General features: G+C 47.2%; 2 protein-coding genes across 2 annotated transcripts in view; both read right to left on the bottom strand.

Moving 5' to 3' along the window:
- The window catches only part of MPP1 (MAGUK p55 scaffold protein 1), a 28946-nt gene extending 18856 nt beyond the window's left edge, over positions 1–10090 (bottom strand). The window contains exon 1 of the mRNA XM_019439439.2: positions 9870–10090. Within this exon, the coding sequence (XP_019294984.2) occupies positions 9870–9971 (102 nt within the window). The 5' untranslated portion in view covers positions 9972–10090. The remainder of the gene's footprint in view (positions 1–9869) is intronic.
- Positions 10091–17544: 7454 nt separating this feature from the next.
- Positions 17545–24712, bottom strand: SMIM9 (small integral membrane protein 9). The gene is made up of 3 exons (XM_019439430.1): positions 24414–24712; positions 22905–23034; positions 17545–17700 (listed from the first exon to the last, which is right to left on the bottom strand). Exons 1-3 carry the CDS (start codon positions 24616–24618, stop codon positions 17673–17675), a joined length of 363 nt encoding a protein of 120 aa, XP_019294975.1. The 5' UTR covers positions 24619–24712; the 3' UTR covers positions 17545–17672.
- Positions 24713–27508: the final 2796 nt, after the last annotated feature.

Below are 27508 nucleotides of genomic sequence, written 5' to 3'. Positions count from 1 at the left end.
CTTATTTTTGAGAGAGAGACAGAGTACAAGCCGCGGAGGGGCAGAGAGAGAGAGAGAGAGAGACAGAGACAGAGACACAGAATCTGAAGTAGGTTCCGGGCTCTGAGCTGTCAGCACAGAGCCCGACTCGGGGCTCAAACTCATAAAATGTGAGATCATGACCTGAGTCGAAGTCAGATGCTTAACCAATGGAGCTACCCAGGTGCCCCTACACAGTTTCAAGATGTACATGGTTACAAGCAATGAAGACTGTGTGATATAGACACAGAGATCAACAGACCCATGAAGATATGCCCAGGTGATTCTCACAAAGGCACAAAAACAACTCCATGGAGGAAAGGCAGTGTTTTCAACAAACGGTGTGGGAGCAATCAGACACACGGGGACAAAAACAGACACACCGCACTGACCTTACACCTTACAGTGGCTCAGGGACTTGAATGTAAAGTGGAAAACTATAAAACTTTAACTAACTGGAATTCAAATAAAAAAGTTGAGGGGTGCCTGCATGGCTCAGTCAGTTGAGAGTCTGACTCTTGATGTCGGCTCAGGTCATGATTTCACGGTCATGGGTTTGAGCCCCACATTGGACTCTGGGCTGAGTGCGGAGCCTGCTTCTTTCTTTTTCTTTCTTTCTCTCTCTCTCTCTCTCTCTCTCTCCCCGCCTCGCTCCCTCACTCCACCCCTCTCCCCTGCTTGCGTTCTCTAAAAAGAGAAAATAAAATTAGTTAATTAAAAACTTGAAGAAAAAAACCCTATAGAGAAGACTGATGGTTCCCAGAGGGGATGTGGGGGATGGGTGAGACAGGTGATGGGGATGAAGGAGGGCTTATGAGGAGCACCGGCTGTCGTACGGAAGTGTAGGATCACTATATTGTATACCTGAAGCTAACATTGCACTGTATGGTAACTGGAATATTAAGAAAAACTAAAAAAACAATCTAATTAAAAAATGGTCAAAGCATCCCGTTCTGGAACATTCAAGATGTGGAAGAGAGGACACGGCAGGTGCCCCGGTGCGAAATTCCAGGCTTCCGTGGGTCTTTCGGTAGCAGCCGTGATCAACTGTGCTGACCACACAGGAGCCAAAACTCCGTGCATCATCTCTACGGAGGAGACCGAGGGACGCCCGACCAGACTCCCCGCCGCTGCCGCGGGGACACGGTGATGGCCACGGTGCAGAGAGGCAAACCCGAGCCGAGAAGAAGGTACATCCGGCAGTGCCAACGGGACCACGAAAGTCGTAGCGGAGAAATGACGGCGTGTTTCTGTCTTTCGGGGACGAGGCGGGCTCACGGCAAACCGTGAAGGCAAGGGGAAAGCTTCCGCCACCACGGGCCTGGGGTGCGCACACCCGGGGCGCAGGACCGCACCCGATGCTGGCAGCACTGCACGAGGCCTGGGTGTAGTTGTTTAAAACAATCACAAATTACTTGCTACCCTTTCCCCTAAAAGGGCCAAAGACAGGAAGAAATATTTCACCAAGGAAGATAAATAAGGAGGAACGGCAAGGGACGAGCTAACATAAAACACAGACGACACTAAATGCCTGTGAGGATGCAGAGAACGGAATCTCTCATCCTTGCTGATGGGAGTGTAAAATCGCACGGCCATTTCACAAGAGAGTTAGGGACTTTCTTAAAAAACCCACAAGACATAATAAAATAAGATAAAATTAAAAAATTAAAAAAAAAGTTCTTAAATGAAACAACCACCTTACAACCCAGCCATGTCACCCCTAGAGAAATGTTCACACAAAACTTGTATGTGAAGCCTTATAACAACTTTATGCCTAATAGCCGAAATGTGGGAACAACCAGAATGGCCTATAATTGGGTAAGCCGTTCAACAGATGACCGCGGCCCATCCGTACCACGAAACACGTCTCAGCAACAACAAGGAACAAAGGCACTCTGATGAGTGAAAAAAAAGCCAATCTCAAAAGGTTGCATATTCTATGAATCCATTTACATAACATTTTTTTGAGGGGGGGGGTACAAGGGAATGAGGGGGAGAGAGGGAGAGGGAGAGGGAGAGGGAGAGGGAGAGGGAGAGGGAGAGGGAGAGGGAGAGGGAGAGGGAGAGGGAGAGGGAGAGGGAGAGGGAGAGGGAGAGGGAGAGAGGGTAGCGGGGCTCACCGGAAGGGCACATGCTCACTGGAAGCAGGGCTTGAACTCATGAAGCATGAGATCACGACCTAAGCTAAAGTCAGATGCTTAATGACTGAGCCACCCAGGAGCTCTAAATAACATTTTTGAGATGAAAAATTATAGAGATGGAGAATAGATCAGTGGCTGCCAAGGACAGGGCGGTTCTGCACCTTGATGGTGGAGGCGGTGGTTATACACATGCACACATGACAAAATGGGACAGAACTATATGCATACGTTGTACCGATGTCAACTGTGTGGTTTTCATACTGTACTACGATTGAACTCCCAGTAGATAGAACTGAACTTCTCTGGATAAAATAAGTAGCAAAGTGGCAGGCAAGCAGCGCCCATGTGCAACCAAAGAACTCTTGAGAAAGCCTGGTACCGAAGAATGGGTACCGGTGACAGGTCCTTGACAAGTATGCAGCGTACACGATCGGTCTTCGGATCCCCATTCGTGTTCTGGGACAGGAAGGTCAGAGGCCACGATACACGGTGATCAAACAGGTCCCCAAAGCACGGCCCATGGTGGCCTGGGACGGTGTGGTTAAGCCTCTTCAAAGCTGAACAGCTGCTGCCACAGTCCACACAACAGGGTGAGACATTAAATATTTCAAGTAGGTGGATTCAGCAAATCAGAGGAGAAGCAGTGCCAAGTTGGAAGGAAGAATCCCTTTCACAAATCAATCGCCTGCGCTGTCTGTACATTTTCACCCTGCATGTTACAGGAGGGATGTGGGGGGTGAGGAACCGAAGGCCCTCTGACCACGGCCGCGGTGAAAACACGATGGGCTGCAATCTCACATGTCGGGCCTCCGAGTCCAAAATAGAATCCAGGACTTTCCTTGACCCTCATTTATTGATTTTTTACCACTATTACCCATGGGGCTGAAAACTAAACTCAGGCAATCATTCCACGGGTTTATCAGCAGCTACCATTTATGCGCGTTGCTAAGCACAGTGGTTTACAGGTGGCCATAAAGTCAGGAAACACGGATCGTGTTCTTTTATTGTGTGCTGTAATGTAGCACCAATAAACTGCTTACGATGATTCACCTCGGTTTCCAGACTCCGCGGCCCCTGCAGAACGCTCTAAGCGACGACAGATTAGAAAGTCTTAGTCCAGAGAACACAAACTGACCTTTGAAAGGGGAAGAAGCCTACACGGTCGTGTACCTAGAACAGGCAGATAAACTGGCACTTACCTCATATTGTTCTTATTCAGCTATATTACAAAGATCGTTTTTGAACACGTCAGCCTTTAAGTTAAGGACTCAGCAGAGCTTACCAGAGGCAGAACACATTCCAGTCAGAAAAGTCCAAGAGCTGCCATCCCAAAGGTTGGTCTTTCAAATGTGCTTATCCATCAAGATGTTCTTCGAGATGACTAAGAGTCACTCTCACACTCACCCAGAAGTTGCAAACGATGACGAAGATAAACGGAAATGTCGAACGTGCTAACTAAAGAACCAACTTGCAACAGTAAGGCTTCTAAAAGCAAAGTGCGATGTTCTCCACCACAGACTTGTCACTGAGCGGCCCTGTCCTTCTGAGACACACGCTACACTCCCCGGGGCCTGTCTTCCTTGGAACTTCCCTACACTACTCCTCAACCTCATGTCGCAAATTCCTCTGACCAGCCCTCGTGTCTGTGTCCTCATGACAACTGTAGGAGCAACAACACACAGACAGACACTTACATTTGACGTCTGTACATGCACACGCACACGCACAGAGTGAAGGTGACTTCTTAATTCAATCTGCGAGGCTGAGACCCCATGAAGTACAGATCTCCACATGGTTAAGTCATGGTCTCTGCCCTTGGCAGCTCATGACTATAAGGACAAGTTGTTCGTTCATTCATTCATTCATTCATTAATTCATGTATCCAACATAAATGATAAATGGAAAGATTTCCTCCATCAAGTTTAAGATGGTCTTAGACTGTATGTGCTCAAAGGACTCAAAACAAGGTTTCAACTTTCTTCAAAACTAGCTTCACCAAGTTTTGAAATGGAGCTTCACCAAGGCTTTCTGAATGGTGAGGAGGATGGCATCTATGGGGGATGAAGGGGAAGACGACAGGAAGTCCTAGGGGCAGACCAAGGAGCGGTCTGCTCTTCAGTGGGACGCAAAGACAGAGGAACCAGGACTCAGACACAAGTTCCGCCCGATGAGGCCGCGTTGCAGTCCTCCTGCTACACAACTGGCCCAGACTGAACTCAGGAGAAAGGGAAGGAGGCTGCCTTCGCCTCAGGGTAATGGACGTGCCCAAGACTGACCGATGAAATTGCAGTCCTGTCCCACCGGGTCATCCACTCATCTGCCACGGAGCAGGCTTGTGTCCTGGTCCCTGATTTGCTCCAACGTTTCTTGTTTCCACAGCTGGTAATACATTCCACTTTGAGACAGAGATTTGTCTGTCCCTTCTGTTTATTTTGTCTCCTCAAGCTGCAAGACAAGTACCACACAGGCAGGGGTCTTCATTTTACTCACTCTTGGGTCCCGGGCACCTAGAAGTCTGCCTGGCTCTAATTTAGGGAGCTTGCTCAACACTCACTGATGACATGAATCACTCCCAAGGCACGTGCTGCTTTTTTTGGGGCCACTACTACCCCCCTCCGTCACCACCACTGCCATGCGATTGCTAGGTGACACGAGTCACGTTGAACAAATACTAAAGTCAAACGTGCTAGATTCCATTTTGCAGGGTTCACTTCAAGCTTAAAAATCACCACCCTCCTCTCTGGTGCACATGGGAGGCCCCAGGGCTAGGGTGGGCATGGTGGGAGCGGCTCCGGTTAAAGACGACTGCTCCACCGCTAGGATTCTGGAGAAATTGGGGCATAAACACCCACCCACGGCTCCATGTCTGGCCTTTGCTCTGCAGCCTTTTGGCCTTTCATTATCCAAACTGTGGGAGTGCTAATGCCCCGCTGCTCTGAAAGCCCCTTCGGAGGAAACATCTGCAGCAGGGTTCAAAGGGCACAGGCAGCTGGTCAAAGGAAGCTGGGATTTAAAAAGAGATGAAAAACAAACTTGGCACTTGGCGGGGGTGGAGGTCGGGGGGTGGCCAGTGGGGGGGGGGGGGGAAATAAAACTGGGACAACTAAAGCTGGTTTTTTCATCCAAACAATCGGATTAAGAGTGACAGTGAACGTAGGAGAGGACAAACATTTGTTCAGCCTACTGTTAGGCTCTTTGCCAACTGCTTTCACATGGAGACTTAGAAGGCCAGGCGAAGAAGGCAAGCCATCACCAGAGGGCAGACTATGGTGGTGGGGGGGTGGTGCAAACACCCACTCCAGCCTGGGCAGGATCCGCTTCCAATTTGGGGCAGAAAAACAAACAGGACGGGCCTCTGGGTGGCTCAGTCAGTTAAGCGTCCAACTCTTGGTTTCAGTCCAGGTCATGAACTCACAGGTTCTTGAGTTCGAACCCTGCATCGGACTCTGCACTAACGGCGCAGAGACTGCTTGGGATTCTCTCTCTCTCTCTCTCTCTCTCTCTCTCTCTGCCCCTCCCCCACCCACACTTTCTCCATCTCTCAAAATAAATAAATAAACTTAAAAAGAGCCTGGAGCCTGCTTCAGATCCTGTGTCTCCCTCTCTCTCTGTGCCCTTCACCTGCTCATGCTCTGTCTCTCACAAAAATAAACGTTTTGTAAAAATTTAAAAAAGAGAAACTGAGAAAATCAAGAGTGCTGTAAAGTATTAGACAGAAATCAGCACTTTTACCACAAATGACAAGAGCTGGAGAAGAACTGAGGAGAGAAAGGCCTAGAGCCAGGAGTTTCTGGCCAAGTACTATCTTAAAAATCATGCATTAACTAGGCACACTGTTTCTCAGGCACTAAATCATTCGAGAACACATACATCAATCAATCCAAAGGCCAAGTGTCTAAAGATCCTTTTCCAGTGTGCTTTATCTACCCAGTGTACTGTGTATAGAGGCAAAGGCTTCTTCCCTTGCAAGGAGGGTGACTTTTGAGCAAAGACCTACATATGTTTTTGGTTCATGTATATTTCTTTATATAAAGGAAAAGGAAAAAGTGAACAATCAGAAGAGAAAATTCCATATTATGAAAGTTGTACCCTGGTTCCCTAATTCAGAGTTTTTCTTCCTGTTCCCCACCCTGGGGTGACTTCCCCTCCCCCCAGCCACTGCTGGAGATGTGCTTACTCCTGCCTTCTTACACTCCACACCCAGGGCCCTCCTTTTCTTTTTTATTTAAAAAAATTTTCTTAACATTTATTTATTTTTTGAGAGACAGAGAATGAATGGGTAAGGGGCAGAGAGAGAGTGAGTCACAGAATCCAAAGCAGGCTCCAGGCTCTGAGCTGTCAGCACACAGCCTGACGCCGGGCTGGAACTCATGAATCGTGAGATCATGACCTGAGCCAAAGTCATACGCTTAACGGACAGCCACCCAGGCACCCCCAGGGTCCTCCTTTTTTAGGAGGTATGAGCAATTCACTACTTATGGGTAAAATCTCTGCATCCATGAAATGTCAACTGATTTTGTTTCCCTTTCCCCAGGGGACATTTTACAGTGTATCAAGACATTTTACAGTGTATCAAGGCATTTTTTGATTGTCACAACTGGGGGGGGGTATTACTTTTCACAACAGAGAATGATCAGACTCAAAGTGTTACTCAACAAGAACCTCAATGGCTTCACCCAAGCAGTTCCCCCCCGCCTGGAGCGCTGTTCACCAATTACATCCTAGATACCCCAAGACTCAAGGTCTGGCAGCTTCACAGCGCCCTACACCTGCCTGCCTCTGTGGCCTTCATCGTTGACTCCTCAGCCCCAGAACCAGGTCCACACACAGTAGGCGATCAACAAGACTACATCATAGCCAAGGACGACCAGTGTGGACGAATGCATCTGCTGCCTAAGAATCGACAGATTTTAGGGGCATCCGGCTTTGGCTCAGGACATGATCTCACGGCTCATGAGTTCAAGCCCTGTGTCGGGCTCTGTGCTATCAGCGCAGAGCCCACTTTGCATCCTCTGTCCCCCTCTGTCTCTGCTCCCCCTCTGCTCGTACGCATTAAAAAGAATAGATCTTAGTGGAAGCTCACCTGTAGCCTGACCTATTTTAGGTCATTTTCCATCACGGGAGACGCCCAAGCGAATGTTGAGGGATTTCTGACGTACTACTTCATGGGAAAAGTGTTGTTTTTAGCAGGATGGAAGAGGAATTCTATGAGCAAATTTACATGCACTAATGAGCCCTGCTGTAAAGAATAAGGCCAGAGGTAGCTTATGAGTTTCTCCAAGGAAAGAAATGTACTTCAATATGGGAGACAGGCCATCGTTCAAACCTATTGCAAAATTATTTTTTGGCAATACTTTTTCAATATTAAATGTGGCCTATGATCAGAAGTGCAACTTCAGGTTTTGAGTCTTGAGAACTTTTACAGAAAGCACTCTCCGTAAACGAGGCCTTCAGCAACATCATTTTGAGAATTCTGTTACAGCCCACAAGTCCTTCCCAGGTTTTCGTACTTCTTACCAGTATGGGGCCGTGCTGACTGCTACTGGACAGGCGGTTCTTAGGGACATGTAGGATGCCCCTGTGCAGTTCTAAGTGCTCGACACACATCACGTCAGGTCACTGCCTCCACAACCTTCCACACAGGCGTGTCTGACAGAGGAGAAACCTAAGGCACAGAGAGCTTAGGCAGCTTGCCCAGGGATACACGGCAAGTGAACGGTAGAGCCCCGGAGGAAAGGTGAACCTGAAGAAACCATTGGAGATTCTCCCTCCAATGTCCACACCTTGCCAGATATGGATGCTACTCCATTCAGCAAGCTAGCAAGTTTCTTCTGTCATCTTCTTCAAATCCTTTAATAACACCAAAACACAGTGGCTACCCAGTAGGCCCACACGCAGTACTTTGGGACCAACTGCCAGCTCCACAGAAACTGTTTACTCAAAGGGTGTGCCACAACATAACTCTTGTAGTGACGGGGCCTCGTTTCAAAGAGCCACGCAATCTCTCAAGCCTGTTCGTAAGGAGCAGAGAGGTTTACACAAAGTCGGGTCACTTCGTTATATACGGGGCTCTTGCTGGGCTCAGTGACAGGAGCCTGATACAGTTGGATTCCATTTATAAGACTGTAAAGGATCACCAGGGAACTTTCTGGAGAAATGAAAGGGTTCTATATCAGGATTTTGGTGATGGTTACATGACCATAGGCATTTGTTAAATCTTACTGAACAGACCAAATGCATTTATGAATTATACGTATGCTAATTGTACTTCAATACAGCTGCCAAGAGTAAATTTAATAAGGAGATTTTTATTAAAAAGTCAAGGCTCAGCCAAGTGAACCAATTATAGAGGAGAAGCAAAATCACACATCCAAGCCTACGGGGAGCCAGATAGTTTTAGACCCTGATTCCCTCTTAGCGCATACTCTACTAGAGAACGGAAAGTCCAATTTTGTCTTGCCATTTGAAGAACAATAGTGTCTCCCCCACTGGGTCATTCTAGCACTCACTGAAGCCTAGAATATTGCCATCATGACTGGAAACAACAGACAGGTGTGAACATGGCACTGATGCTTATCAACTGTTTCCTGGAGCTTCCAGTCCAGAGTCACGGCTCTCCTGTTTGCTTTACCTTGTGAACCTTCAGTATCATCATCTGTGGAAGTGGAAGGTTATGCTAAATCTCTAATGTCCACCTCTTCAGTCGTTTATTAATTCAGCAAACATTTCTGAGGACCTATTTATCAGGCATTTAAAATAAAAACCGTGAGCATGAAATAGCCCTGCCCTGAAAAATCTTGCTGTGGAGAACAGAGATTCACGCTGACTTCAGGCTGGGTCAGGGCAGAAACACAGCTGCTGCCTGGCTCTGGCTCACACTCTCCCTCTCGCTCTCTCTCTATGCACATTCACTAGTGGTACCTGACCCCCAGTTCGTGCAGCAGGCCGGGCTAGGTGCGGGGTCGCCGGGCCTATCTTTGGGGTGATGGTTCCAACTGCGAGCCAGCCGCAGCCTCCGGATGAGTGAGCGAGCATTCTGCTGGCTGCACCTCCGCCCGAGAGGACCTCCTTTTGGTGGGTGAAACCCACACTCGGAACTATATGACAGATAACACGGAAACCATCAACCTCTTCTGGGCATCTTTGAGGATAGAGGATAACGGCTCTTTACCACCCATCCCAGGAATCCGGAGGGCACAATGACGTCAGCCACCCGTGGATCCCCTGTCCACCCGAACATGCACACGGGCCACCCCGTCTGCACCGCAGCCCCAGGGGCCGTGCGCGAATGCGGAGGGACGGTGAGTGAGCGCTTTAGAGGCAGAGTTGGGTTTTACAACCTTCTCTGCGGACCCAGACACGCGAGCAGTTCAACACGCAGGCGGACCCACTCTTCTTGGGTCTGTTCCCCAAAGTCTTTCTGTCACCCTGACTTCCGTCCACGGGGAAGTTTGCCTTGACCTTAACCAGCGCTGTGTACAGGCCGCGGCCTCTCCGAGTTTCCACCCAGAATGGCTGCGGGGGTGGGGGGAAGACCCACCGCACCTGAAGCCCCCGAACGAACCCCGGTAGCCGCCGCGGGCTCGGCTCCGAGGCCGGCCGCCCGCGGCCGGGGCCGCGGACCGAGCAGGTCCTGCGGCGGGCGGCGCGGCCTGGAGCCGAGCCCCGGCCCCGCACCCCCGCGCCCAGGACGCCGCGGGGCCCTCTCACCTCGGGCCGGCTGCGCTTCTGCAGCAAGTGCTCCAGGTAGAGGTCGGAGAGCGCGGTGCGCATGCCGCCCCCGCCCTCGCCCTCGCTCGCCTTGAGCGTCATCTTGCCGGAGCCTCGACGCGGGGCCGCGAGCCGCGAGGCGGGCAGAGCCGGGAGTGCGAGCGCCGAGGCCTGCGGGGAGACGGAGGCGGCGGAGGCGGCGCAGGCGGCGCGGCCCCGTCACCTCCCCGCGGGCGGCGCGCTGGAAGGGCGGGGACGGAGCGCCGCCCCGCCCCGGCCCTGGCCCCGCCCCCGGCCAACCTCGAGGCTGAACTCAGAGGGGCCGTGAGGAACCCGGCAGACCGCGCCCTCCCGGCGGAGGGCCCACCGGCTCCGCCCACAGCCCTGGCCGAATCGGTGGGGACTGGAAGGAAGCCGTCGCTCCGACTCCGGGCTCTACCCAGAAATCTCTGCGGGCCCAGCGCGTTGCGAAAATGCCTTTAAGGCTCCTGGGCTGCCGGTACCCTGTCATTTACATTGCTGGCTGCAGTTCGGTGATGGGAGGCCTGATTGCCCCGAACAGCAAACTGTTTTTACTTGTCTTACGCCACATCTTCTACTCTTAGTGCCACAAAAATTTTGAGGGATCAGTGGAAGTAAAGGGAACCGACATTCCTTAGGAATCCTAGAACAGGATTCCTTAGCATCCTAATGCTTTGGTGGCGTTAAAGCAGCAGTCTAAATCATGGAAGGGTTTCTGAACAAAACATTGACTGGGCTTACAGGGCTCAGGGCTGTCTACATCCATAGATACCTTTACCTGACCCAAACCTGGTCCCCTTTTCCCGAGGCTAGTAACCTCACACTATTATAAGCAGTTCATTGCTCTATACAATCTTATGCGGACCTTCCAGTACCATATAGCCACGAGGAGAAAGTCCAACGGAAGACTTTGGACATCACGCAGTTTTCTCTGTTAAGAGGCTGAGATCACATGATTGATGGCTCCCTTCTCCAAGATTACCCTAAAGGAAGTATAGAAAGCTGAGAGACACAGAGACAGAGACGGACAAGGAAAGAGGGTGCTATCGAAATTAAGAGTATGATACTTGTGCAGGGATATACTAACTGAGCAACGCAATACATTACAGAACGCAGACACACCCTGCACGTGTACAACTGTGGTATACGATGCACTTGGCGTGTTAGGTAACTCAAGAAAGACTTTCATTAACTGAAGCTGGAAAATGGTTATTTATATTGAAAGAGATAAAATTAGAGCCTTCTTCTTGCAAAAACAATCTATTCCAGATGGATTAAGAACTTAAATGTCAAAAACACGCTTAAATGTCAAAAAGCTCTTGAAACAAAACATCAGCAAAGAACTCTTAGTTTGGGGGATAGGAAAAGATTTCTTAAACAATGCGGACAAACGACTGACTATAAAACAGAACGCTGATAAGTTTGACTTTGTTAACAGTAAGAACTTTTACTTGTCAAAAAACAAACCAAAAAGCAAAAAAGACCACATGTGCATTGAGAGAAAGTATTTTGAGTATAGGCAAATGACAAACAGTTCCTGTCATAAATACATAAAGGACTATAAATTAACAGTATTTAAAAAGGCAGTAGAGGGGCACCTGGCTGGCTCAGTCAGTAGAGCACATGACTCTTGATCTTGGGATTGTGAGATTCAGCCCCACGTTGGGGGTAGAGATTACTTAAAAATAAAGTCTTTAAAAGAGTAAAATAATCCAGTAGACAAATGGGTAAAAAACAGGAAATAAACATCTCACATATGGAGAAATACATATGATCAATAAACATACAAACAGATGTTCAAGTTCGTTAGTGACCAGGGAGATAGATGCAAGTCAAGACTTCACTGTATGCCCACTCAGTTATCAAAATTGGGAAAGTCTTACCATATCAAGTGTTAGAGCCGATATGAGTCCATGAGTTCTTGGACATTGCTGCTGGGAGTCAAAACTGGTACCACTAGTGAGGAAAGCGCTGTCTTACAATTGGACATGCGTCCGACCTCTTAGCCAGCAGTTGCACTCACCCTTCATCGATTCCCACTCTCCAGAGGGAGCAACCCTCCCCAGTTTGCTCTGGAACCGTCCAGACCTTCCTTTATGCACAGAGAATATATTCAGAACTAGGGTTGCCTCGTTCGTCTGGGTAGAGAAACCACAGTACACATGGCCTCACTTCTTCTGAGCCAAACCAGGCTTCCTTTTCCCCACCTCCCCATGAAGCAGGCCTCCTCTGAGGACTAGCCCAAGACGGGATAAAATTCACCCATTCAAAGTGAACAAGTCAGTGTTTTTTAGTAGAACCATCACCACTCTCTCATTCCGGAACATTTTCATCACGCTCAAAGGAAGCCTCAGCCCCATTAGCAGGCACTCCCCAGCCCCCTGGTCCTTGGCCCTTGGCGACCACTAATCTATTTTCTGCAGGACTGCTAATTGTGCCTACCGCGAGAGGCTAAACAAAAATTCTCCCTTGAGAATTTGTAAGTACACTTTGCCCCTGCGGCTCACAGTAAAATACAAAAAATCACTACACACAAACAAGAAAAGGCCCCAGGGGGTGCGATCTGGCAGAAACTGCACATAACCAAATTGGTCCCAAACCTTCAGTATTTGAATTCAAGATTAGCTTAATGTTAGAAAACGTATTAATCAAGAAAAAAAAAAAGAAAATGTATTAATCCAAATTTACCATGTTAACATATTAATGGGAAAATCCTATTATCTATCTCAGTAGATGAAAAATATTCAATTGAAGTCAACATCTATTCTTGGTAGTAAAAAACAAACTTTTAACAAACTAGGCATAGATGGGAGCATCCTTAACCTGATCTTTAAAAGTTATTTGCAAGGCACGTGAGTGGCTCAGTCGGTTAAGTGTCTGACTCTTGATTTCAGCTCAGGTCATGATTTCATGGTTCCCCTAGCCTGCTTGGGGTTCTCTCTGCCCCTCCCCTACTTGAGCTCTCTCCCTCTCTCTCTGCCTCTCAAAATAAATAAAATAGCCATTTAAAAAATCTTCCATTGGGGCGCCTGGGTGGCTCAGTCGGTTGAGCGGCCGACTTCGGCTCAGGTCACGATCTCGCGGTCCGTGAGTTCGAGCCCCGCGTCGGGCTCTGTGCTGACAGCTCAGAGCCCGGAGCCTGTTTCGGATTCTGTGTCTCCCTCTCTCTGACCGTTCATGTTTTGTCTCTCTCTGTCTCAAAAATTAACGTTAAAAAAAAATCTTCCATTAAAAAAAGTTATTGGTAAAAAATCTACAAGAAATATACTTAGTGGTAAAAAGCTAAATGCGTTTCCTTTAAGATTTTGTATTGCAAGTCGTATCCAGCACAGTCAGGTAAAAATAAAAGTATAAAAGCTATAAAGATTGGAAAAGAAGAAACAAAATTGTCACCGTCTGCAGATATTTTATTGTCTTTGTAAAATATTTAAAAACCTATCAATAAATTATTAAAATTAATAAGTGGTATTAGTAAGGTTGCTGGCTACAGTCATTACACAGAAATCAATCACACTTCTATACACCAACAACACACAGAAAATATAATTTGCTCCACGTCGGGCTCTGCGCTGACAGCGCGGAGCCTGCTTAGGATTCTCTCTCTCCCTCTCTCTACCCTTCTCCCATCTGCTCCCTATTTCCCCTCTCTCTCTAAATAAATAAACATTCAAAAAAGAAAATAGTTTTAAGAGATGCCGTCCAGTGTGACATGTAAAACGAAAAATACCTAGGAATAAATGTAACTCTGTATATCGTGTAGCCAGAATGACAAGATTCTATTGGAATCCATTAAAGAAGAGCTACAAAATGGAGAGCTGAGTCATATTCACAGTTTGGAAGGTTCCGTCGGCCTATAGATCCAATGCAGTTCCAAGACCCTAACAGGTAGAGCCGTAGGGAAAGTGCAGACTAGCACTAGGTAGTACTGGCCATATCGGGATGCATATTATCAGAATGAAAACTGAGACTCGTTAGACGTGAAAACTAACACTTTATCCAAACTACCGCAGTCAGAAGAGCTTCAGAGAGGGTGACTCCTCCAGCAAAATTTAGTTAGAGTTTTGATGGAGGCTCACCCCCGACCGAGTCAGCTGACTCAGAGAAAAGCCGGCCTCACAGGCTTTCCTGGGCGGCCGGTTCCGGTTCAGGGGTGCTCAGTGCTCAGAATCTGGGTCTGCTCCTTGGAATTTATTGCTTCTTGGAATTTATTGCAGGTATCTGCTTCTCTCAATTCCGAGAACTGCCTTTAGGCACCGAAATTCAGTTCAAGGTTCAAGAGTGGAAAAGTATAGCTTCTCACAATAGTAAAAAAATAAAATTGAACTCGGTCTCACACCCTACGAAAATTAATTGGAGTAGTTTAAGGACTTAAATGTGAAAGGCAAATGTGCAAAACTTTTGGAATGCAGGAGACTTCCTTTATGACATGGGGATAGAAAAGGATTTCTTAGAAGAAAGTGATGGGCGAATTTGTCTACCTTCAAGCAAATACATCCTCTTGAAAATACATCCTAGCAAGAGTGAAAATCGAATCTTCTAGCTGGGAGAAGGCATTTTCACTTCAATCACATTCAAAACAATGGTATACAGAATATATCAAGAATTCCTACAGATGGGTAAACAACACTGCAAATGAGAAAAATGGGCAAAATTCACTAACAGGAATTTCATATGAAAGACGAATGATCCATAAAGACAGGGAAAGGGCTTCAGCCTCATCGGTTATCAGGGAAATGCAGGCTAAGAGCACAAGAGGATCCAACCTCTCATCTACCCGGGTAGAAGACTCCTGATAGTCCATGTGCTGAAGCATGTGGGATCATGGGAACATTATACTCCCACTAACGCTGGCAGGAAGTGTAAATCCGTGCAACCACTCTGGGAAGCGGCATTGATGATGCAGCGTGCACTTACCCTTCGACCCAGAAAGTCAATCACAGGCTGTATTCCGTAGAGACACTCTTGTCCATGCGCACTATGAGACGTGCTCTTCTGGAAGCTTTGTCGAGAAGAGAAAACGAACCCCAGAAACAGTAGAAATGTCCTTCTACAGTTGATGGGCTAAGTGAGTCCGGCTCTTCTCAGGCAATAGGCCATTCGACAGGACGGGTGCAAATCTTAGTCACGTCTATAAGCATCGACGTGGCAGAATCTCAGAACATAAAGCAAGTAAACAGAGAAACCCCCTGAAGAGTACATACAGTTTGAAAGCAGGTGAGGCCGTGGGATTAGAAGACAGGACAGGGCTTGCCCTGGGGGCGAGGAGGGGCCAAGGGGGAGGGGAACGCCAAATCTGTTCACTTGGCCCTCGGGTCCCCTGTGAGCCTCTAGCACAGCCTTTTGGTTTGATCAGCAGCCTCTGTGACCGAGCTCACCTTGGCCTGCGGGGTGGCCTGTGGCTGACGGCTCCCTAGATCTCACCTCAGTATCAAGTCAAATACCACTTCAGTCTTTCTTTTCATGCGGGAAATTCCTAACTTGCAGCAGGTTTCCCTTCACTCGCTGGGGTCAGAAGCCTGGGAGGCCCCCTGGGAGCCTCCCTCTCTCCCGCACGTCTTTTGACTTGGAACCAAATCCTGCCCGATTCTCCCCTCGCGACCTGTCCAGCATCTGACACTTTGCGCAACTCCGCTGCTCCCCACCCGGGTCCGAGTGAAGTCATCTCTCACCTGACTGGTCTCCCTGCTCCTGTCTTTGGCCCCCTATATTCTCAACGTGGCCGCTGACATGACGCTATAAGACGTCTATCAAATTATATCCCTTCTCTGCTCCAAACCTTCTGTTGGCTCCCCTATCACCCCAGGATCCTTCCAACGGCCCACAAGGACCTACTTTGCCCTCACTTGCTCTGGTTTCTTTGCTGCTTTCGAATGCAGAGGGGGTACTCTTGACCCAGCACGTGTACCCTCTTGCGCCTTGTGCCTGGAACACCTCTTGTTGGAGGTTCACCGATTTGCCGGAGTGATCTGGATCCTTCCACCAGCACAGGGCTCCACAAGAGCTGGGATTAGTGTCTGTTTTGTTACCTGCCCAGAACAGTGCCTGAGTCACAGTATGTGTTCGGTAAGTATCCACCGAATGAATGATTTCAAACTCAGAACAGCAAAGGGGAAAAGCAAATTAATAATTTGTAAAACTATTACCAGCATTACATTTATAATAGTACCATATTATAATATATATTATAATAGTAAACAAGTAGAAACACCCTAAATGGTTACATGACTTATGTCATATCCATGGCAAGGAGTACTATGCGACACTTAAAATTGTATAGACATATATTTACCGACACTATATGAAAAAAAACAGGTTGTGACTGTGTGCGCACACATCCATTTCTCAAAGAGTGCAGATCAATCCATAAAAACAAATCCCATGTTCAAATTTTTTGGGAAATACCGCACATCATACCCTCTGGTGGAGAGTCATGTTAGCCTTTCAAAAGGCCTTTGGAAGTCCTGGAGCAAAGAAACACGCTTACGGGCACCTGGCTGGCTCAGTCGGTGGAGTGCGTCACTCTTGATCTCGGGGTTGTGAGTTCGAGCCTCATGTTGGCTGCATAGATTGCTTCAAAATAAAATCTTAAAAAAGCATACTTAAATATGTTTAATCTGGCACCTCTCAAACTTCGTTGGCCATTGATTGAGCCCTCCTATCTCATAACATTTATTAAAACAGAACTGTTGTGGGGCGCCTGGGTGGCGCAGTCGGTTAAGCGTCCGACTTCAGCCAGGTCACGATCTCACGGTCTGTGAGTTCGAGCCCCGCGTCGGGCTCTGGGCTGATGGCTCAGAGCCTGGAACCTGCTTCCGATTCTGTGTCTCCCTCTCTCTCTGCCCCCTCTCTCTCTGCCTCTCCCCGTTCATGCTCTGTCTCTCTCTGTCTCAAAAATAAATAAACGTTAAAAAAAAATTAAAAAAAAAAAAAACAGAACTGTTGTTTCACAGGAAAGATTTTGGGAGGGGTGCCCGAGTGGCTCAGTCGGCTAAATGTCTCTGGCTCTTGGTTTCAGCTCAGGTCATGATCTCACTGTATACATGGGTTACAGTCCCGTGTCGGGCTCTGTGCTGACAGTACAGAGCCTGCTTCGGATTCTCTCTCTCTTTCTGCCCCTCCTCTGCTTGCTTTCTCTCAAAAATAAATAAATAAACTTAAATTGTGTGACATGATGGATATGCTTCTTTAAAAAAAAGGGCGGGGAGGGCTGGGTGGCTCAGTCGGTTAAGCGTCCGACTTCGGCTCAGGTCATGAGCTCACAGTCTGTGGGTTCGAGCCCTGCATCGGGCTCTGTGCTGACAGCTCAGGGCCTGGAGCCTGCTTCGGATTCTGTGTCTCCCTCTCTCTCTCTGCCCCTCCCCTCTAGCAATCTGTCTCTCTGTCTCTCTCAAAAATAAATAATAAACATTAAGAAAATAATAAAATAAAAGATTTTGGAAAACTGGTAATACAAGCATAGAGAAAAGTTTGAAAGGGGATGTGCCAAGATGTTAACAATATTTATTTGTGGGTCACTGGCATTACGGGTACTTTTTCTTCTTATTTTAGGAAATTTTTTTGTAATAAAATATGTATTACTTTTATAATCAAAACAGCAATAAGGCTATTCCCATTTTTCAATCGCATGTTTTAAAGGAGAAAATAAAGGCAAAGATAAACATGGAAGACAATTTAATTTTAACCAACAGGTACTTCCTTACTGTAAGCAAATAGCACACTCTGCACTCCCTCGGAATCCAGCAAGCCAAACACCACAGTTGTCCAACTGAATTTTCTAGTGCTTCATTGGACTGGTTCACCTACAAGAATACTGGGAAAAGAAGAGACACTGATGAACGAGGTTTGAATTCCTGGTCTGCACAGAGTTACTTTGTAATTACATTACCTTTTCCAAAATAAGATTTTTAAAGTTTTTATTTATTTATTTTGAGAGAGAGAGAGAGAGAGAGAGAGAGCGGGGAAAGGGTAGAGAGAGAAGGAGAGACAGAGAGAATCCCAAGTAGGCTTCACCCTGTCAGCGCAGAGCCCGATGTGGGGCTCAAACTTACAAACCTCGAGGTCATGACCTGAGTCCAAACCAAGAGTTGGAGGCTCAACCGACTAAGCTGCCGGACACCCCCCAGGATGTGATTTTAGACAAAGCCTTCTTTTAATATGAACCACATGATTTCATTCAGACAGAACGCTTTGATGAATTGTGCAGTTGAGGTTGGAGGTAGATGTACAAGTATGGTCACGTGGCGTTTCTTCTTTTGGATGGATGTACGCACGAACTTCCACTGGGAAATCATTTTCACTCAAAAAGTAGCAACAGAACAGAGGTTCCACGTCTGGTTCTTTTTTTAAAAGATTGTGTTCTGAGGGAGTCTGGGGGCTCAGTCGGTTGAGTGTCCGACTCTTGATTTTGGCTTAGGTCATGATCCCAGGGTCATGGGATCGAGCCCCACATCAGGCTCTGGGCTGAGTGTGGAGCCTGCTTAAGACTCTCTCTCTCTCTCTCTGTCATGGGGTCCCAGGGTGGCTCAGTCAGTTAAGCGTCCAACTTCGGTTCTGGTCATGATCTCACGGTTTCTGAGTTTGAGCCCCATGTCGGGCTGTGGGCTGACAGCTCAGAGCCTAGAACCTGTTTGGGATTCTCTCTTTCTGACCCTTTGCTGCTCATGCACGTACACACACTCTCTCTCTTTCAAAAAAAAAAAAAATTAAAAAAAGGTTTTATTTGGGGCACCTGGGTGGCTCAGTTGGTTAAGCGTCTGACTGCGGCTCAGGTCATGATGTCACGGCTCGTGAGTTCGAGCCCCGCATGGGGCTCTGTGATGACAGCTCAGAGCCTGGAGCCTGCTCCGATTCTGTGTCTCCGTCTCTCTGCCCTCCCCCACATGTGCTCTGTTTCTCTCTTTCTCAAAACTAAAAATAAAACATTAAAAAAAAAGATTATCTTTCTCCCTCTGCCCCTGTCCCCCTGTCCCTTGCTTGTTATGTCTCTCTTAAAAAAAAAAATAATGTAATAACACAATAAAGATTTTCTTTTGGAGTCATCTCTATTGCCAAGGTGGGGCTGGAATTCACCAACCCAAGACGAAGACTTGCATGCTCTAATGACTGAGCCGGCCAGGTACCCATCTTCTTTTGTTGTTAAAGTATCTTTTAAAAAACTTACTAATCAGGGGCGCCTGGGTGGCCCAGTCAGTTAAGCATCCGACTTTTGATTTCTGCTTCGGCCACGATCTTATGGTTCATGTGTTCGAGACCTGCACCGGGACGCTGTGATGTCACTGCGGAGCCTGCTTGAGATTCTCTCTCTCTCCCTGCCCTCTCCCCCTGCTCCAGTACTGTTGCTTTCTCGCTCTCTCAAAAATAAACGTTTGAAAAAAAGCTTACTAATCACAGGTGCCTGGGTGGCTTCGTCGGTTGAGTGTCGGACTCTTGATTTCGGCTCTGGTCGTGATCTCACGGTTTTTGTGATTGAGCCCTGGGCATCGGGCTGTGTGCTGACAACACGGAGCCTGCTTGAGATCCTCTCTCTCCCTCTCTCTCTGCCCCTCCCCCACTCACGCTGGCTTGCTCTCTCCCTCTCTCCCTCTCAAAGAAATAAGCATAAAAAAGTTTAAAAACCTTACTAATCAAGCAATACAATTTGTTGTGGAAAAGTCCGGGAAGTGCGGTTAGATGAAAAGAAACGTGAAAATAGTAGCAGCTGCAATAGGAAACTAATCACAGCCGCCCATTCGCCGGCACAAGGAGGTGACCCATGTCTAATACTTTGGTGACATCCCTGGAAGCTTTTTTCCCCCTGTACATACAGTTTTTAATAACAAATTGGTTTCAATTGTATATCCTCTGTCATAATCTGCTTTTTCCACTATAATATTTCCTGAATATGATTCCACGAGATTATCCTTAAGTTGTTTCTTTAACCAGGCAATGGACATTTAGTAAGGTTTTTAAACTTCTTTATGCTTATTTCCTTGAGACGGAGAGAGGGAGAGAGCAAGCCAGCGTGAGTGGGGGAGGGGCAGAGAGAGAGGGAGAGAGAGGATCTCAAGCAGGCTCTGTGCTATCAGCACGCAGGCCGAGGCCCAGGGCTCAATCACAAAAACGTCCTTATACGCGGTTCTCTGATTTCCTCAGGCAACAAAGCATCTAGTTTAAGCCTCTTTACAGCTGCAGCTAGTGGTGTATAGGTGAGTATAGAGGATAAAGAGGCAGAGAGAAACTCTTTCCAATCCTTACGGTGAAATATAGTTTTAAAAAATCAGTGTTGTTGAGATTCTACTATTCCTGGGGCTTCATGTGCCCTTTATGATCATAGACTCAAATCTTCCTTTATTTCTGTAACATGAACACAAATTATACCTTGAGTGTCTTTTCCTGTTGTATTATTTTGCTTGTCTTCTACAAAGAAATTAATTATGTGTCCCCTGCATATATCGTTTTTTCCTTTAATCTTACTTTCTCTAAAGTATTTTATTTTTTATTAAAATTTTTTTAATCTTTACTTTTGAGAGAAAGAGAGAGACAGTGCAATCTTTATTTTTGAGAGAGAGAGAGAGAGAGACAGTGTGAGTGGGGGAGGAACAGAGAGAGGGAGACACAGAATCCAAAGCAGGCTCCAGGCTCTCAGCTGTCAGCACAGAGCCCAAATTCGGGGCTCGAACTCACGAACCATGAAATCATGACTTGAGCTGAAGCCAGACACTTAATGGAATGAGCCACTAAGGTGCCCTGTGACAGAGAGAGAGAGAGAGAGAGAGAGAGAGAGAAGAGAATTTTAAGCAGGCTCCACACTCAGCACACAGCCTGACGTGGGGCTCAAACTCACAAACCGCGAGTTCATGATCTGAGCCTAAGTTGGATGCTTGAGCCGCCCAGGCACCCCTAAATAGGGTTTTTTAAATCAACTAAGTCTCTTTAATGGTGCTGGCTTTGTTTATCCTGTTTTCCCTCTCTCCTTTTATATTTTTTCATCAATGTCTTGTTTTGTTTTGCTCTATCTTGCTTTCCCTCTTGTCCTCACTGTCCTCACTGGTGCTTTCACTAGCCATTTGCTTGTTCCCAGCAAAGGCTTACTGGGTTTTCTCCTCAGGGCGAGCCATCTACTTCAAGAGATAGACAATCAGAGTCCTGGCTTCCTTTACTTGGGAAATGCAGCCTTTCTCTGTGCTTGGGAAGAAGGAGCAGACCTGGTGAACACATTGCCGGCATCTTTCGCAGCCTGTGTTACCGGCCACCCGAAATCGATTTCATTTTCCCTTCCATACGTGCCATGCCCCCACCCTGTGGTGCGCACGGAAATACGCCACTCGGGTTCCCCCCCTGAGAACGGCCTTGTTTCTCCGGCTGCTGAGACAGCTGTCAACACACAGCCTCTATAAAGTATCGGCCACATCAGGCTAACGTGAGATGACTCTGTTGGGGTCACCTGAGGCTTCGTTGGGCTTGCGACGCAGTTCGACCTCTCCCTTCCGCCCCCTACCCTCCACAGGTGTTGATCCCTGCTAATGTCCTGCACGCCGAACTCCTGTCTCACTGCTTCCAGAACACCTGATTCGTGGCACCATGTTCCCCCAAGACCAAAATCTCATTCATCAGTGTGTCCAGCTCGAAGTGCAGAGTACCTGGGTGAAGCTCGGTTCTCTCAATTCTGGGTGCAGCTCTTTCTTCTTGGTTTAAGCGACTTATTAAGTTAAACAAGTTATCTGCTCCTGATCCGCACGACCCAAATACAATGAGGGAGCAGGAAGAGTCTAATCACCATGAACATGCCCGTTGGCAAAGGAATAATGGGCGCCACACAGGAGTCCTGGCTCAGCAGTAGTGCCGGAACCCTGCCGGGCAGATGCCCATGAGGCCAGGTCTGCTTTCCAGGAGAAGCTCCAGGACCCACTGCCCACCTGCTGGGAGGCTCTCCCTACAAGTCATTGTGGCTGCATCTGAAGCAAGTGCCCGGGAGCCACCCTGGGAAACTCCCAAGCCTGTGTCCTTCTCATGCAAGGTCAGAAGCCCAAATACAATTCTAAGGCTCAAACAACAGACAGCTCATTTAGTTCTGGCTCATGGTTTCTTTGGCAATAAGCGCCTCTCGAAAACCTAGCTGACTTCTGTTTGGCTCCAGTTCTGTGTCCGTAGCCATATCCAAGGTTGTTGTTTCCTAGATAGGGTTCTTGATCGTGTGATCTTTTCAGATTATCAGGAGCTTTAGGCGGGGACGCCACACCCTTAACCCGGTCTCTGCCCTCAGTCACTTTATTAGCTTATGCACTTTGAACAGTCCTTTAGCAGGCAAAGCCTTTTTAATCCCATCTCATGTTTTCATAGGTTCCCCGCCTTGGACTCTGTCTCCCACCATAGCATTCACCCACCAGACAACTAATAACATTTAGGTTTTCCTAGCTATGTTTATTTTGTTAACTATTTCATGAATCTCTCTGACTTCATATGATTTACATAGATAAATTTTGTGGCAGAGTTTCAGGCAATTGAACACATAGGTAATTAGATATTTTCCATGTATAATTCCTAAACCAAAGGGAAAGACATTTGGAGTTAATGAAGTTAGAAAAAAAAAAAGATCAGCTATAAACACTGGTTATTCAATGTCACCTATAAGTCATTGGTAATGGATGGAGTGGGTTGGATGAAACAAGAATTACCTTCCTTAAAACTTTCCCTTAATTAGGGGCGCCTGGGGTGGCTCAGTCGGCTGGGTGTCCGACTTCAGCTTAGGTCATGATCTCACGGCTGGTGAATTTGAGCCTGTGCTGACAGCTCAGAGCCTGGAGCCTGCTTCAGATTCTGTGTCTCCTTCTCTCTCTGCTCCTCCCCCCACTCGTGCTCTGTCTCTCTCTCTCTCTCTCTCTCTCTCTCTCTCTCTCTCGAAAATAAATAAACATTAAAAAGAAAATTAAAAAAACCCTTTCCCTTAATTATAGTTGTACAGGCTGGTGGGGAACTTGATTGTTCCTGCCTCTCCCTCAAGCTCCCCTTCCCTCTCTTCATCCCAGAGCAGCTTACATGAGGCAACAGAGGATCCCCATCATGGTTGCGGTGATCAGAAAAGCAAAAATGGCTGCTGAAGGTATGGAGTTCTTGATGTGATCCTGCAAGTAATTCCTGAAGTTGCTCAGCCAGGACCTGTGGTTTTCTGCAGAAAAAGCATAGACATTCACTGATGAGAGATCAAGTAAGGGATAACACTGGGATTTGAACCCTGGTTCAAGTTCACATAGCTGTCCCAGATATCACGCTCTTATGGTTGCCCAGAGCCCATATACTTAATGATTTTACTGTGGTGCCTCTCAGACATCCAAGGAATATACATTAAAAAAAAGGTATCCCATGGGGCGCCTGGGTGGCTCAGTTGGCGAAGCATTCCACTTTGGCTCAGGTCATGATCAAACTGGTTTGTGAGTTCGAGCCCCGCATCAGGCTCTTTGCTGCCAGCTCGGAACCTGGAGCCTGGTTCAGATTCTGTGTGTCCCTCTCTTTCTGCTCTCCCCCCACTCTCTCTCTCTCAAAAATGAGTAAAAATTTAAAAAAAAATTAAAAAGGACCCTCAGAGGAACATCATCTTCGCCTCCTTGTACATGAGGGCACTTCGTGAAAAGATCTGAGCAGTATATGTGCTCATGTCTGAAGCTGGCCTTTGGAAGCAAGTCTTCCCTAGCCCCTCCCCGCCAAGCGACTTGAATGATCCCTTTGTCCTCAAGTAGCCTCTGACATATTTCACAGAAGGTTGGCATCTCTGGCTTTGGCTGCCCAACTGTGAACTCCTAATCCGTGTCGTTCTGATGAGGGAACATAAGGCAAGCTGACGGGCCACGAACAGCACCCCCCACAACCAGGTGGGATGTGTGTGATATTCCTCTGGCGCTCCTGGCTGCCCAAGAACGAAGGAAAGGGAAAAACAAACGGTTAACTGGTAGAGATCATAGTCCTGCAGGCCCTAAGTCTCCATCACCCCTCCATAGTGATGGGGGAAACAAAGGCAGAAGGAAATGGCAGATAGAACCAAGTTTCCTTGTAACCTGCAGCCTGTTGGCAAATACTTGGGGCCGGCCGGTAAAACTTTTCTCCAGAACTCCCTACTGTGTTAATGCTGATGCTTTGCTGGAGGGAAAAACAACCTTCCCTTGGCAATAGCTAGGCCTCCACTATCCTGGGAGTCTTCTTTAGTGTGTGAAACTCTCACTGGAGACTTCCCCTGGACTTTACCTCACCCAACCCCATAGTATATAACTAGTCTCTCCTCATGGTCCCGGGGCAGCTCTTCCTGTCATGGGTTCTGTCCCCGTGCTTCAATAAAATCACCGTTTTGCACCAAAGACGTCTTCAAGAATTCTTTCTTGGCCGTCGGTTCAGGACCCCACGAACCCCACTGTCACCCCCCAAACCTCATCAATTCAGCAAAGGGTTTGGGGAACAATAGGTGGGTTAGTGCTTATTGATCTAAACTGAACCAAACCACAATAGTTTGCTTTCCTGTGCACATTATTTTTCAATACAAGATCAGCTTTTCCTAACCTGAGACATGAATCTTACGTCTTCCGGAGGTGATGGGAAGATTCATCCTCACGGCAAGCACACCCCTTGACCGTGGTTTCCATCCTGCTGCGTCTTGTGTTTCAGAGGCAGATAAAGGTGATGCGGGGGAAGCTACAGTCTCTAACAAGAGGCAGTTCACGGAACACAGCAGAAATCCTACATTCACCAGCTTCTGGGGTTCCATGACTCTCCTGAGGGCCCCTCGGCTGTACTCCTAGCTCATTTGGCCAGCAGGAGACGCCTTTTTCCTTGGCTCTTTCCAAGGCAGAAAGAGTCGTCTGAAAGGTTAGAAAATGGTGGTTTAGTTTGTGTTACAAAAAGCTTCTCATCTGTCACGAACATAAGAATGCCAACTCACACTGTCGAATCCTGAACACGGTCAGTGTCCACGGCACAATGCGTCCTCCCTCCAAGAAAAACAAAACAACACAAAACGAAACTTTGCTCTGTCAGGTCAGGTACGTGGCGCTCCCTCCTGGTCTAGATCTCCCTTCAAGCTTCCCAGCTCCGTGAGTGCAAATGGTCTCAGCTGTTCGGGCCCAAACGTGTGGGTCGTCTTTGACTCTTCTTTTACACTTCCCCGCGCCCACTATCAGAAGAGCCTGGTCAGCTTTACCTGCCAAGTCTTTCCCTACTCCTGCCACTCTCACCACCTCCACTCCCACCCACGGTCATCTCTGTCTCCTTGCTTCCATCCACGCCTCCCCTCTGCTTCCTCACGTCTCCTTACTGGAGAAGCTAGGAGAGCTGAATCTTGCCTTCCCCAGCCATCCTTGCAGCTAGCAATGGTTAGGTGACACGGTTCTGGACAATGAAGCATAACAGAAATGGGTCAGGTGGCTTCTGGGAAGACTTTTTGCTGTCTCGAGAAAAGAGATGGTGTCACCATTTTCCCCTTGGAAATTTTGAGTCACTTAAACCTGCACCTGTATCTGTTCACCTCTAGGCTGCTTCGTATGAGAAAAATAATCTCTATTTGAGCCATTCTAATTTGGGCTTTCTATTACTTAAGTCATTTATAACTAATACATTCATCTGTTGTTTGATAAGGCGTAGAGAGACCCACGTTTGGGGCACCTGGGTGGTTCGGTCGGTTAAGCGTCCAATTTCGGCTCAGGTCGAGATCTTACGGCTTGTGAGTTCGAGCCCCATGTCGGGCTCTGTGCCGACAACTCGGAGCTTGGAGCCTGCTTTGGATTCTGTGTCTCCCTCTCTCTCTGCCCCTCCCTCGTCTGTGCTCTGTCGCTCTATGTCTCTCAAAAAATAAATAAACATTAAAAAGAAGAGAGAGAGAGAGACCCACGTCAGGTGGGAAGACACTTGCCTGAAAATTGACTTAGTGCCAAGAAGTCAGTAAATTAGGTTCAGTGTTCAGAGTGCGGAAGAAGCTGGTCAGAGTTTTCTCCTAAGGTCTCTCTCTGAAGTTCCGAATGGAATTCTACTATCCTTTATGATATCATCTGTGCATTGGACCCTCCCCTAGTCTCTCTCTATTTGACAGCTAAACATAGAGGCGTCTTTTTCTATGTACAAACATCTGTGTTGATACTAACACCCATCCTTACATAGCTGTTTCCTTTTAGTCTTGAAGAATTCTAAGATATTTTGCCTGCCACATGGTATCTACTAAACCTTACAATAGTATGTATGTGTATATATATATATATATATATATATATATATACATGAGACCTTAATAAATGATAAAAGATGGTTTAACATGATGATTGCCTATTCATTTGGATGCACTGAAGGGAAAGCCCTACACAAAAATAAACAATTTCTGGATAGATCAAGGACTAAACAAAAGTAAAACCATATTCATATTAGAATAAAATATGGGTGGGTGTTTGTATAATCTTGGTGTGGAAAAAAACTACTCTAAGCATGTCATGAAACCCAAAGCCATGGGGCGCCTGGGTGGCTCAGTCGGTTGAGTATCTGACTCTATTTTTTTAGTGTTTATTTTTGAGAGAGAGGGAGAGCCAGAGTGTGAGTGGGGGAGGGGAAGAGAGAGAGGGAGACACAGAATCCGAAGCGGGCTCCAGGCTCTGAGCTGTCGGCAGAGTCCCACACGGAGCTCGAACTCACAAACCACGCGCTCATGACCTGAGCCGAAGCCGGATGCTTAACTGACTGAGCCATCCAGGTGCCCCAAGTATCCAACTCTTGATTTCAGCTCAGGTGGTGATCCCATGGTCATAGGATCGAGCCCTATGTCAGGCTCCATGCCGAGTGTGGAGCCTGCTTAAGATTCACTCTCTCTCGGGCTGCCTGGTGGCTCAGTCGGTTGCGTGTTTGATCTCATGTTTTATGGATTTGAGCCCTGCAATGGGCACCGTGAGCAGAGCCTGCTTGTGATTCTGTCTCTCTCCCCCTCACTCTCTGCCCCTCCCCTACTTGTGTGCATGCTCTCTTTCAAAATAAATAAATAAGTTGAAAAAAAATGTCTCTCTCCCCCTCTGCCCCTCTCCCCCTGCTCGCATGTGCTCTCTCTCAAATAAAAAAACAAAACCAAAAAACCACCCCCCCAAACTAGAATTGGAAATACTGATGATAAATTTATTGCATAAAAGTGTAAAGCTTTCATTGAGCAAAATATTAAAAAGAGAGGTAAAGGATTAATGACAAATTAGGTAATACATTTCATAAAGTATATGGTAGATAATAGGTTAAGATCCTTAATATACAAAGAACTCTTACAAGTTAATTTTTTTTTTGAGAGAGAGGCAGAGTACAAGCGGGGGGAGGGACAGAGAGAGAGGGAGACAGAATCGGAAGCAGGCTCCAGGCTGTGAGCTGTCAGCACAGAGCCCGATGTGGGGCTTTAAGTCACAAACCGCGAGATCATGACCTGAGCCGAAGTCAGACGCTCAACTGACTGAGCCACCTAGGCGCCCCTCTTACAAGTTAATTTTTAAGAAAAGATGCTCACCTCCATAGAAGAACCAGCATAAATGAGGTACTAGTCAGAGTTCTACCAGAAAAGCAATGGATAGATTGTGGTATATACTGTATAACAGGATAGGATACAGCAATTAAAACAAGAGACTGGGAAATATACATAATAAGGG

This window comes from Panthera pardus, unplaced genomic scaffold, assembly GCF_024362965.1.
Source record: "Panthera pardus isolate Hobbes unplaced genomic scaffold, ASM2436296v1 HiC_scaffold_27, whole genome shotgun sequence".
Classification (NCBI taxonomy): Eukaryota; Metazoa; Chordata; class Mammalia; order Carnivora; family Felidae; genus Panthera; species Panthera pardus.
Note: the sequence above shows the minus strand (reverse complement) of the source record. Positions and strands in the feature narration are given on the sequence as shown.